General features: G+C 40.2%; 1 protein-coding gene across 1 annotated transcript in view; it reads left to right on the forward strand.

The window, feature by feature from the left end:
* LOC8031910 (putative fatty acyl-CoA reductase CG5065) overlaps positions 1 to 13,043 on the forward strand; it is a 137,931-nt gene that overhangs the window by 96,385 nt on the left and 28,503 nt on the right. The window contains exons 2-4 of the mRNA XM_042293585.1: positions 1,098 to 1,186; positions 2,701 to 2,817; positions 7,061 to 7,236. Of these exons, the coding sequence (XP_042149519.1) occupies positions 1,098 to 1,186; positions 2,701 to 2,817; positions 7,061 to 7,236 (382 nt within the window). The remainder of the gene's footprint in view (positions 1 to 1,097; positions 1,187 to 2,700; positions 2,818 to 7,060; positions 7,237 to 13,043) is intronic.

A 13,043-nucleotide genomic window follows, 5' to 3' on the forward strand; every position in this document is an offset into this window, starting at 1 on the left:
TTTTGCTGAAATTGTGGTGACGTCAAAACGCTGAGCCCTGATTGCTCTGACTGAATAATAGTCAGCATACCTGAAAGCAAAGCTGCCTTGAGGTCTACTTACTATCCTTTGACCAGGACCAATCAGAGCTCATCGTTCTGAAGTTCCCACAGCCTCTGCTAAAGAAGCAGAGGAACCTGCAATCCGGATAAAGGATATGCATATAGAACACTTTGTTACCAAGAGAACAAAGTAACTTTTAATCTGGTTTTAGGCTATAGCTCCGCAATGAAGTTACCGCTACCGGTATCACGTTATTTACTAGATCTGCATAATTGTGACGCATGCAACTCTTCTCGTGACGTCATCCCAACAGGGTGACATGAGCTTGTCGCATGTCTTCACGTTGCGCTGCGATCGCATGAGCACGCCACGTGACCTCACGTCACATTTTAATGCGAGAATGTTGCAGCTCACTTTAACTCTTCATATTGAGTTGGGAGATTCAGAACGCGCAGATTGTGTCTTAGCCTCTGAAAAACCTCAAAGCCCGCAAAATTCTAGGATAGCAATACACACGATGGGCCTAAATCGCCAAAATTCGTAGATCATCAATACACGCATCAAACTAAAAAAGCGGCAAAAAAATTAAAATGTGCTAAGACAAAAAGGATAATTCGCTTTTTTTTTCTTTTTGCGAAGAATCAGGGGATTTCGGAGATACACACAATAGTTTTTGATTAATCCACTCATGGAACAAAAATTTTGTCTTGGACATTTTCTGAACATTTGGACCTTAGTTTCTGTGTCATATTCGCACTATAAATTGGACCAAAGGCTCTTAAAGACTGAAAGAAAAATTACGTTGCTTTCACCTCATGATTCAACTCAACACTTCCATATCAGCCAGTCTAAGTCCATTACTGTTCTATCAATGTGTGTAAGTAACGGAAAGTTGATCCATTTTGTGCGGTGTAAGATAGCTGAGTTTTCTACTTACTTGCTTGTGTACTTCCATTATTTTTAAAGCACACATTTCGCCTTAAGGGACAGAAATTATTAAGTGCCTCGAACAATCGTTTAGTAAGAAAACTTTGTAACCAAACGTACTGTTTCAGTGCCAGAAGAAGCTAAGTATTCGCAGGTGCAGAGCTTCTATGAAGGCGAAGTAATCTTTATAACAGGTGCGACTGGATTCGTTGGACAGGTGGGTACATGCACTTCAGTGAATCACCTGAAGGGATAAAAGCAATTAAGTGATTACACCTCTTTATTTTATTAGTAAAAATACCTTGCGCGCGAATATTAGCACACGAGTACTTATAAAAACGGTTTCTTACGTAATGGGCTCATTGTTGAAAATTGGTTGCAGTCAGCCAAACGCATGTTTGCTTATAAAAAGATCCAAGGCTTTTGTATGAAAGCATAAAAATAGATTGCATGACAACCTCGTTTAAATTTATCTGTATTAAAGTGAATGCAAGATTGCAGATAACGGTACATAAACCTAAATGATGAAACCAACATGACTCATAGATTCTACTCACGATTCTATCAGCTTTTGTGGAAATCATCGATCTAGACAGAAAGCAAATTTGGTGCCGTCAGACAGGACTTTAAGGTGAAAGCAAGTAAATTATTTTTAAGCGCGTGTAATAAACACTTGGTCTGAAATTGTTAAATATTTGAACACTAAATTATTACTTTCGTCTTTCAAGTATTTTGCCGGTGAACGTTTTGTATATAGTTTGTACCATGCCTGTGGATGTTCCATTGAAAAACTTGTTGGTGCACCGGCTGTTAGCCAGCTTTACCAAGTTATAGACCGTATTTGTGTGGCTCTAGTCCGCAGACTACTCACGTTTAGTAGCTGAATTTGTACTTGTTGCGGAAAATCTATACGAGTAGACTATGCAGACTGTTTTATTATGATAGTTGCTTAAGTCGAGACGTGACGCAATTTGGCAATTAGACATTTTGTGGATTATGATTCTTCATGATACAATAATTTTTGAGCGCTAATAAGGGCACTTTTATATGAGATTTGTATAAAAATTGTTTTAAGTAAAGACTTTGCACCAGGTGCGGACAATGCACCTAGTGCATACTGTGCACCGAATCAATTAGCGAATGCTAATTGTTTTTAAGCGTCGTACTGTTGTGTACTTTTGAGGAATGAAATAGGTAGAACATAAAGAAATGTCCAATTAAGGTAGAATTTCTCCAGTTGTAACAAAACCTTCTTGTGCCTAGCAATACATGTCTGTAGAATATATGGCGTTTTTTTATTTTCTTAAAACAAAGCGAGCCGCAAATGCTGCTAGTACACAACTCGATCTATAAAATATCTAAGGTTTATGTTCGACAAAAGTTTCCTGTATTCATTATTAGGCCCAAAACCAAACTTTTCTCTACGGGTGTGTAGTGCGTTCTGAACATAATAATGGTAGTTTATCACATCACTTGCGACATAAAAAAAGACGTGAAAAGAAAGTAAAATATAATTAACACTGGAGGCAGTAAAATCTGCATTTGAAAAAAAAGGTTTCCTTCGTAGGACATTTAGGGTTCTCTTTTTATCTACATTTCGGATACCTAGCGCTTTCTTTGCCAGGGCTGAGTTGATCTTTCATTTGAATTATGGTTTCCATTTCATATCTTAAGTATGGTATTTAAGCTTGTATCAATCTCTGGCTTACTGTTGTGAATGATTGTGTCTAGGCTCTCCTTGAGAAATTGCTGCGATCATGCCCAGGCATCAGGCGGATTTACCTGTTGATCCGCCCATATAAAAACGAGAGTCCAGCAGGAAGGCTTGAATTTCTTGTAAAGTCAGAGGTAAGGTAGAAATTTGGAATCAGTGTTTTCTAAATTTACACGAGAGTAAGGTTTCTTTTGGTTCAAAGTACTCTTTCAATAGTTGCTGGAACGCAAAGCTTTAATAAATGTAACCATATCCATCGTAGCTCTTGGCACGTTTAAGAAATGTTATACCAGCCACATTTCGTAGGAGAGTGAAGTACAAAAGTAGTCGCCGTAGAAATAAGCTATTTTTACTGTATTTTGGATCATGTAATACTTACACATGCATCAGCATACCATGAGCAGAATAACGTTTTACTAGTGCCCAAAAGAGTTGGCCAAGAAAGATTGTTCTTGCCCCCCCCCCCCCCCCCCTACCTAACATATGCAGTAAACAAATTGCGTCTGTAATTATTCAGCGAGGACAAGCTAATGTGGTATACCGTAACATTCCGAGAGATAGCCGACCTGAAATTCAGAGTAAATCGGGTAAAAATAAGAAGTGGGTAAACTTTTGGTGTAAAATCAAGGGAAGCTGAAAAAAACAATAATTTTAGATCTTGTTTTTCTGACAAATTTCTTATCGCGCCTAGGGACAATGAAGCGAAGATGACTGTACTTCTCAGTCAGCAGTGTTCGCTTTTATCCCGCCATATGTACCTAGGCCGGATTTATGCCGAGGACACAACTGAACCGAACACTACGATTACTAGGAGTGGGCTATCTTTCGGTGTTTAAAAGAAGTAAAGAAACAAGCCAAAAATAGATGTGTGTTAGCATTCATCAGTAGAACATCTCTCGGGATATTGCGGTTCACATATATTCAGCGTGTTTTCATTTTAGGCTTGGCAGGTTTATTTTAAAAGATCTGTAAACGCTGCATTAATGTGGTTTGTGCAGGTGAGTTACACGGCAAGGGGGATATGTTATAGGGGGCTAATCGTAATGATGGGTAAAATAACTAACTCTTATTAATTAAGTTTTTAATGAGTGAAAATTACCAGGATTCAATTAGAAACATGCTGAATATCAGCGAAAACCACGAAATCAGATATCTTGAGAAAGGTTCGGAGCTTTTGAAAAGCAGCGTGGTTTGCTAAAGTTACCTCTTGTGCAACAGGTGCAAAGCTGGCGGTCTGAAAAGGCGAATTGCGAGAGACGGAAAATCGCGCGGGTATTTTTTGTACACACAGCCTTGCGCTTGTTGCACGATTGGTAAGTTAAGCGCACAGCCCCTCTTCTCAGGGGCTCACAATACTTCTAAAATTTACTGATTTAGAAGTTTTTGATGACGCTTAGCAAGTCTGTGATTAGAATCATGTTTTTATTCACGAACTGAAAGGTTAACAAACCTATTGTGGCAATCATCCTCTTATACTATGCCCCCTGACTGTAAAGCGCACCTGTACAGACCGCATTTGTGTAACTCGGACGGCTTTTTTTAATCTGTGTGTAACGCCTAGAAGAACACCACGCATGTGAAAGCAGATTACGACGTTTCACCTGAAATTCTACTAAACAGACAGTCGGTGTGAAGAAACCTGGTACTTAGAGGTGGCTTTGAAGGTATTTGACGATGGTGCTGCAGTTTGCAGATTTCAAAGGTATATTCTCTGTACTGTACTTATGCCGTCTGATGTCCCACAAGTAGGTTTTATCCGGTCTTTCTTGCTTTGAATTATTATGAAATGTATTTCTTGTGGAAGTTTATCCTTGATAAGATTGTTCGAAGATGGTTTCGTTAGTTGTCAAGACACAACAACAACGTTTGTCAACTCTAAAGTGCTCAACTCCTTGTTCGAAAAGTATTTAAGACTTTTCTAAACTATATTCAATAAAGGTAGTTGCTGAAACTATATAATGAAACACTTTGCGCAATTGTTACGCGCAAAATAAAAGTTTTGATTGTGAATCCTTACTTTAAAAACTTGCAATGTGCACCCTCGTGGTACTGAGAGTGATCATTACGTCAGTCCTTCAGCGAAATGAACCTATTAGTCAAATAAATGTTAAAAAAAAGTAAAAGTTAAAATTTTTCCCGATAGAGTGTATCACACGGCGACTTCTTTGAGGACAAACCATTATTGAACGAAACTCAAATCCTACACATTTTATATTATCGGTGCTCAATTTGGGATAAAAACAGATTATGTTACATTTGAGAGCCGAAAAACTGCAAACCTATGAGTGCGCTTTCTTTATCGTGTGAATTTTTAGTATGCACCCCCCACAAATCGTTTTCAATGCAGGCTTGGTAACCCTAAAGTCACTGGATCCTGGGAAAGTAGCGCCGTTGCCTTCCCTACCTGCTAGCCAGACACAAACGGATACTAACACACAGACGACCCAAACCTCGCGAGGCGATTGGCTAATCGGCCTACGTTGCCATGGAAATCGCCATCTTGGTCCATTTAAATCTTCGAAGCTTCCAGGGGGTCGTTCTAAACCAGTCGCGTCAAAATCACCATGAAGCATCAGCGTACTGGAAGCGTTCCTCGCCAATATAAGAGTCTTTGGCACTTCGTATGCAATCAACTTATTAATCAGGCCCATCTCCATGGATCTCTTACAATTATATTGTTCTTCTTGCGCATTTCAAGACAGTAAACTTATTTTTCAGTGCCTCCAAGCACCGACACAGCATCTGGTGGTGGTACGAACGTGTACGCCTGTTTCGCCGGTGTGTGTGGTTAGCAAAATCTCTGTATACAAAAAACGACTCAATAAAGCTACCCGTCACCAGCGAATCTAGATAGGCTCACCAAGAACGGAGGGGTCAAGGAGAAATTGCTCATTTCATGGACCAAGATGGCGACCACACGCGGAGCTTGGCGTTACATTCCCAGGATCCAGTGACTTTAGGTAACCCCACCTAAATCGATCAAAATAAAGTGCCTAAGATTTATTTAACTAATCCTTTATGAAGTGCCTAGATTCTTCAAAAAAACATATAATTACGGAAATGATGTGTTTGAGCTCTCTTTTCCTCGAGTAATTATAGACTCCAATACATTACTATCTCACGTTGCAAATCTTACTAGGTTGTTGTTTTTTCTTTTGTATTCTATTGCGGAAAATGTACACTGAGTCATAATCGTTACCATGTACCGCTCCCGAGAACAGCAGTTTTTAGAAAGGAAAGAAGTAAAAAATGTAGATTCCGGTGGGTAGGCAAAATCTAATGTTGTTAGATTTGCGAGAAATGATTGGCAGTAAAAGTGACGGTTGAATGCACAATTTGAAAATGCTATTGTTTACTGCAAAACGTGAATATTTGGGCAATTGGATTTATCGTTAGTTTGAAAAGAGCCAAGAACTACAAAGAGAAGTCGAAAGCTGTATGATACATATAACTCTTCTATGTGTATTTTACTTTTGACCTAGTAATTCTTTGTGCATTTAAGCTTGAAGCACTTTGAACTCAGTGGGTTTTAGTCATGCCCATAGGACAGCGGGCACCGGACTTGGACACCAGACCTAGTCATGCTTCCTTTCGGAAACTTTTTTCCCGTTGTCGTCGGCACAAATATGCTCTACTAAAGTTCAAAGTTCCATAGCTGGGCATTAACGACTTCTAATATTCCACGAGTGAAGCCGGTCCCGAAACTTTAGCTGCTACGTAAGGACTGCAGTTTATCTGTGTTCGGGTTGGTGCTGCGCATAGATAATAAAACATTAACAACCACTACCTAGAAAAAAAATTTAAAAAAAAATGTGTGCATGTGAATGATTTTGTTTTGTGGGGTCATGACATACAAGTTTTTATTGAAGAAAGCATAAGATTTTCCAGTCTTTCACTTCCCCAGGCTTTGCATGCACTGGGCCAACAAAGCATTCTTAGAAAAGGGATTATGTTGAATTAAAACTTGTGTTTGGGCGAGTTGGTTCATACTGATTTGTTTCAGCCTCTTTTGGCTGAAACAAAGTTTTTAAAGAAATCAAAAGATAAGACCGAGAGAGAGATTATAGAGGCGTTTTATATCAAAAAGAAAGATGACAAATGCGTTAGCACGCCTTCTCTCTTTTTGCTTCAGAAAGAAGTAATGTTTCTAGATAGCTGCTTGTGAGAGTGGTGATTGGTTGCAGTGTGGGTTTGGCATACGATCTTGTGTATAAAAGTGACAGTGTTGTTTCTAATAAAATCAGTTGTGAGTTAGCGCCCGTCCTGTCGTCTTCGTGTCTTTATTTTCCTTGTTGTGTTGCGCTCTTTAACCTTTTTAAATTAGAAAAGGGGCTTGCTTGTAGGAGCGTTTAATTCTTTCGTTATCTTCCGCTTTAGTGCTTCAAGCGGTTGAATCAAGAATATCCAGAGAGCTTGAACAAGGTTGTGGCCGTCGAAGGCAACCTCACAGAGGAAAATTTGGGCCTGAAGTCCAGCGACTACAAACGCCTCGCTTCAGAGGTGTCCATTGTTTTTCACAGCGCTGCAACCATCAGATTCAACGACACCTTAAGGTAGGCACGCTGAATCAATGCTTTTAATATTAAGTCTGAAAGTCAACAACCCGCGTTCCTAGTATATATACGGCGTCTGAAACGCACCTTTGGCCTTTGTGTTTAGCGTGATATCCCACGCATATATCAAAAGTCGTCCTGAAACACATAACGTCATCCGACAACATAACGCCGGCCTGTCATGTTGTCGGATTACGAGATCCTGGCGGTAGGGGCAAGATGTTCCGGCAGAAAGTACGACCGAACAATAGTGTTGCTGTCGTCATGGAGTGACAACTCGTGACGTGTCAAGCATCCGTAAAATGCTAAGCTGAAGAGTGTTTCGTAGCAAAACAGACGTCTGACACGCCCACCAGCGCTGCTGTGACGCTGCCAGGATTCAGGCCGGTGAAAACATGACTCTTCGAAGGACAAGTTTTTAGAACGCTGTAAACATACCAGTCGGAAACGCGTTTTAGTCCCCGTAGTATAACTATCTCACATATAATAAAAGGTCCGTCTTGCCTGTCAGACACAAGGGTCAGACACAAAGACGACAAAAGTGCCTACTCGTCCTAAGAAGCGTCAAAGCGGAATAGATGCCCGCAAGGCATCTAGTCAACCCAGAATGCACCGCGCGGGTCCCGGGTAATTCTGCAACCGTTCCGATTTACTCTTAAGCCGACTAGTACGAGCCCCGTATCCTTGACGAGGCTCAGTTCCTTCTTAGTAGCCACTGCGGATTCAGAAGACAAGCAAAGCAGAGCAAGCAAACTACAGTGTGAATCGACAATCTCGCTCTTTTCTTTTTCCGTTCTGAGATCGGAAAACGCTAAACCAACAAGAACCGTTCTTTCTATTCATAAAATTCCGTGCATCAAATATCCGGAGTGCGTTGAAAGACGATGGAAGGTGCTGCGTATTTCCGAAATGGTCTTGGTCGCAGTCTTGAGCACCCACAGAATAGTACGCAGTCCCGCCCTAACATCCGCGTCTGTGTACCTTATATAAAGGGAACTAGCGAAAATCTGGCTCGTACGCTGGCCAAAAAAGGTATTCAGGTGGCTCACAAACCTGTTTCGACACTTGGGCGCCTAATGCCTCGTCCGAAAGACCGTCCAGCGAAAGAAAAAGCACAAGGCGTTGTGTACCAAATTCCCTGTGCTCGGTGTTCCGCTTCATACGTCGGCGAAACAAAAAACCTCAAGGAAAGAGTCCGCCAACATAAGAATGACGTCCGGAAATTTGATCGAGAGCTTAGCGCTCTTGCGGAACACTGCGAGGACAATGACCACCGCATCGACTTTAAAAATACCCGAATCCTAGATGTAGAAACCAACTGGCGGCAACGGCTCTTTATTGAGTCAAGGCGCATACAGACCACACCAGGAAATATTAATCGATCCTCTGGCACTTTGCCCTCAGCATACATCAGTGGACTACGGCACTTAGAGGAGACACAATAGAAACAGGCCACTACCATAGAGGAAAACGAAGATGCTGATCCTCGTCTGTAAATAACGAACTTTGAAGAAAACGAAGGTACCGCACCTGGTTTGAAAACTGCCCTACATTCACCGCACCTAAATACTGCCCTACATTCACCGCAGAGGAAAAGAAAGACGGTGCTTCTCTTTTAAATAGCCCCCCTGAAGAAGGTGCCGAGCCGGCACCGAAACGTTGGGACCCTACGATCTTTTAGGGATTCGTTGGCGTTTGCCCTTTATTTATTTATAACATTTAACCCAGCCAGGCAGACGTCCACCGAAATGTTTACCTTCAACACTATTATGTGGGACTGTGATATTCGATTTTCCCCTTGCACAATTAAAACAACGAAAACTGTAGGACTTTCTCGCTCTTAATTTTTACTTTTTTCAGATTTTTTTGTCTTGCACATGTCAGACACAAAATGACCAACCACATGGTGTGTTCAAAAAAGAAAAAAAACTATTACAAGCAAAAAGAAAGAACACGAACACCAACTGCTAGACGAAAGTATTGCAAAGAAAAACAAAAAAAAAAAATACCAAAAAATTTAGAACCACGCCTGGAAAAAGAACGGCAAGGTGTCCGTAAGTCAGACGGATAAATCGGTGGATTGGCTTTGCTTCTGCAAAAAAGAAATCTCGAAAATAAACAAAGCTCTAATTAGTGAGTATGGTGATAGAAGGCGAGGCATTGCTGATCCGTCACAGTTATTTTATGTAGCCGCGTTTAATGAGTCTAGTTGCAACATGACTAACAATATTTTAATACCTTCATTCGAATGCTAGTAATTTACGCAACAAGGCTGGTGAAGTTGAGCGTTTTGTGAATTCTTTGAAAATTAAGTTTGATGTTTTAGCACTTACAGGAACTTGGTTTCGTAACACTGATGCTTATTTAAATGTGTACCGCTGTGAATATGGAGGTCGATGCTGGGAAACTGGTGGCCGTGTTGGGTTATACATGAAAGATAATGCGTATATTAATTTATACTAATTTAATCAGGGTTATTTTTATCAAACCCCTGTTATGAATGCATCTCTATAATCTGTCTAAAGATTCTTGTTATTTCGTTTCGCACTTCTGCTGGAAATACATGCACATTGGTGAGGACATAAACATTACCCTATTGAAAATTCCATCAAGGTACGTAATTTGGGACACTGACTGCCAGTCAGCAGCCTTGGTGGAACGTGATGGACCATCAGACGTCATCTGATGGTCCATCAGATGACGTCTGACTGCCATTGCCAAGGGAATTTCATCACCAAGGGCAGCATTTATATAAGAGTAAAGCTATACGTAATCATAAATATCGCAAAATGCCTCGATAAAACAAAATGTTCGAGAAAAAAAAAAGCAAAATAAAGCAGGACCACCGCAGATCGAACACGCGACCACTTGCGTACAAATTAGACACCTTAACCTCTGTGCTATGCCATCGCTTTGGAAACTCGATTTGACCATTCGTTTTATACGAGATGCTACGGCTGCAAATGCAGTTAAGCCGTCAGCATGTTATGCAAAACACTCGTACATCACTCGCCGTACTTCAGTTCTACTCACCTGCCATGTAGAGTACTTTCGCGTCGTAGAACGATCCTTTTGTTCGCGCGTCACCGGCCCAGTAGACCTGGTACACCTTGACGTCTTCAACTACACGGCTAAAGTCCCTTACATCGTCGGAACTCACAACAGGCTGGGTCTTGTGGAGTAGAAATTCTACTAAAACATAAGACATTGTAGAGCCCGGGCAGGATCGACAGGTTGGAGCAAGCGGGCAAACAAAACGAGTCGAGAGCGATCGTTCATGAAAGCTCGGCGAAGTCTCTATGGGCGAAGCGAAGTGTCGTGTTCGGCGCTTCGGCGGGCTTCTGATCAAGGTTGTCGGTCGGTAGCGTGTCATATCTCTAACGTCAGCGGTTTTATGGACTCACGTCCCGAAATCGTTTTCTCGTGCATAGATTACTTTTCGTATTCATAGATTTGACGAAATAGTGGTATCCGAACGAACTTTACGTCCTTTGACCGTACGTCTGTCTGCACGTCAAAGCTTTTTGACGTACAGTCAGAGACAATCGATGTACAGCCAGAATCGCCACCAAGACATGCTGATGGCATTTCGCGGCGGCCGACTGCCACCAGGAAACCATCAGAAAGCCGACAAGCGGAGTCTGACTGGAGTTTGACTGTCGGTCAGAGTAACTTGTTGGCCAATCAGACATGCTTGACGCACAGTCAGGCACAGTCAGCGGTCCACTAGAAAACATTGACTGCCAAACAGGGTTACAGTGATGGATTTTTCCTTCGGGTAGCTTATTTGTAGGAAATACACATTAGGTAGAAATCGTAACTCTTAATCAGTATTTTACATCCTACAATAGAATGAGCACCCCTACCCGAGTAACATCCACTTCATCCACATTATTAGATCTATGCGTAACAAACTTTCAATCGGAAGATATATTATCTAGAGTAGTAATCGCTAGAATAAGTTATCATATACCCATTTTTTTGTATTTTGACTAAAGTAATTAATTAATTAAAATAATAAACCGGTTCCCCGCAGGTAGCGTTACAGTTCCGAGGAAACATTAACTAAACGCTACGATTCATTCCTGGAACACAACTGCGAGTATGTCTTGTGTGAAAGGAACTCAGAAATATCGTATAACGTGTTGTGTGAAACCCTAATAAGTACTATGGGGCATCATTTTCCTTGTGGTTAAAAATAGTAAATAGGAAATTATATAGCTCTGAATAACGCAAGAGTTTTACTGTAGGATAAGGCAAAAATAACATTTATTCTCGAATTGTTCGAGCTCAAGAAACAACTTTTTTTTTTTGTATTTTTAACATCGCAATCGAATGAACGCGTAAATTCGAAAAAAAAGTTTCTTACAGCGCAATTTTACAGACGCACATAATATCAACAAAATAATATCGGAGTCGGTTAATTATTAGGCTGAAGCCTTGTAATAACTGTCTCACCTAATTTAAAATTGGCATTGAAAAGTTATTAGGCCCTCAACTAGCGACAAAATTAAAGTCACACTTTCGAACCGCTGGTAAATTATCATCTATAAGTCAAGCTGGTGAATATGGAAAATACTTAGAAAATACCCTTCCAAGTTCGATCGGTCTACCTCCTGATACTCAAGGAAACAATAGTGCTTATAATATATCTAAAATAATAATGCTGGGGAGTCCATGATCTTAATCTAGCGTCCATTAAATTTGTATCCCAAATTATTTCACTACATTTTACTCGTATACGTAATTGTATCCTTGGATGCGGTATATTTCTTGATTAACTAAGAATGGTGAAATATTAGAGCAAGCATGACTCTAAACATGACCCGGGTGACTACAGGCCTATAATTCTTGCCTGTTTTTGAAACAAAAAAAAAGAACAAACAAACAGCTTAAGGTTTTTTTTTTTATTTTTTGCAAATAGATTGCCATGATTTAAGAACACCATTGCTTTCAGAAGGGTTAAACAACTGAATGAGTACTTTTGCACGTCAGAGTTGAATTGGGCATAATATAGAAAATCTACCTTTGACAAGTTATTTATCGATCGACGTTCATGGAGTTTTTACCTTTAGAAAAAACAGCATGCTTCGCTCAAAGCTTGAAGCATATGGCATGCGAGGAACTTCGCAGGAACTTATCAGCAATTACTTATCAGCAATTACCTCGAAGTTCCTGCGAAGTTCCTTCGCAGGAACTTCGCAGGAACTTATCAGCAATTACCTTACATGTAGTACTAAGTTTGCGGTCCATATTAACGTCGAATTACTCCTAGGATTGATAAAATACGGCGTGCCATACAAGGCTTGATAAAGGGACTTTTTGTGTTTTTTTCATTTATTTTAATATTATACCTAATGTGCCACGTACCGGAGGCATAATATTATACGCGATTAATACCAATACAGTTTTTTTCTGTTAGAATAAGCAATTTAAACAAAATATTTAATCGAAATTTCATCTTGGCTATTTGCAAATGGTTTATCCTGAAAAATAAGACGAATATATAAACTTTTCCTCAGTAAAACAACCCCTCGATGAAAAAAAAAAAAAGATTAAACACAAAGTAAAAAAGGCTGAAATTGAACGCGTAGATGATCAATCATTTGTCTGAGTCTGGTTAAATAAACATTTGCAATGGGCCAACCACGTAAACCAAATAAAAAAAAAACGACGAAATATCTAAATCAGTTGTTTTGATTTTCTCTTCTAACTATCTTCCACCGGAGTCGCTCAAGTACAAGCTTTGTCATGCGTTAATATATAGCAAGGTCTATTACCGCATTTTTGTTGAGGGTCACACGACA

Source organism: Ixodes scapularis, unplaced genomic scaffold (genome assembly GCF_016920785.2).
Source record: "Ixodes scapularis isolate PalLabHiFi unplaced genomic scaffold, ASM1692078v2 PGA_scaffold4__175_contigs__length_147842914, whole genome shotgun sequence".
Taxonomy (NCBI): Eukaryota; Metazoa; Arthropoda; class Arachnida; order Ixodida; family Ixodidae; genus Ixodes; species Ixodes scapularis.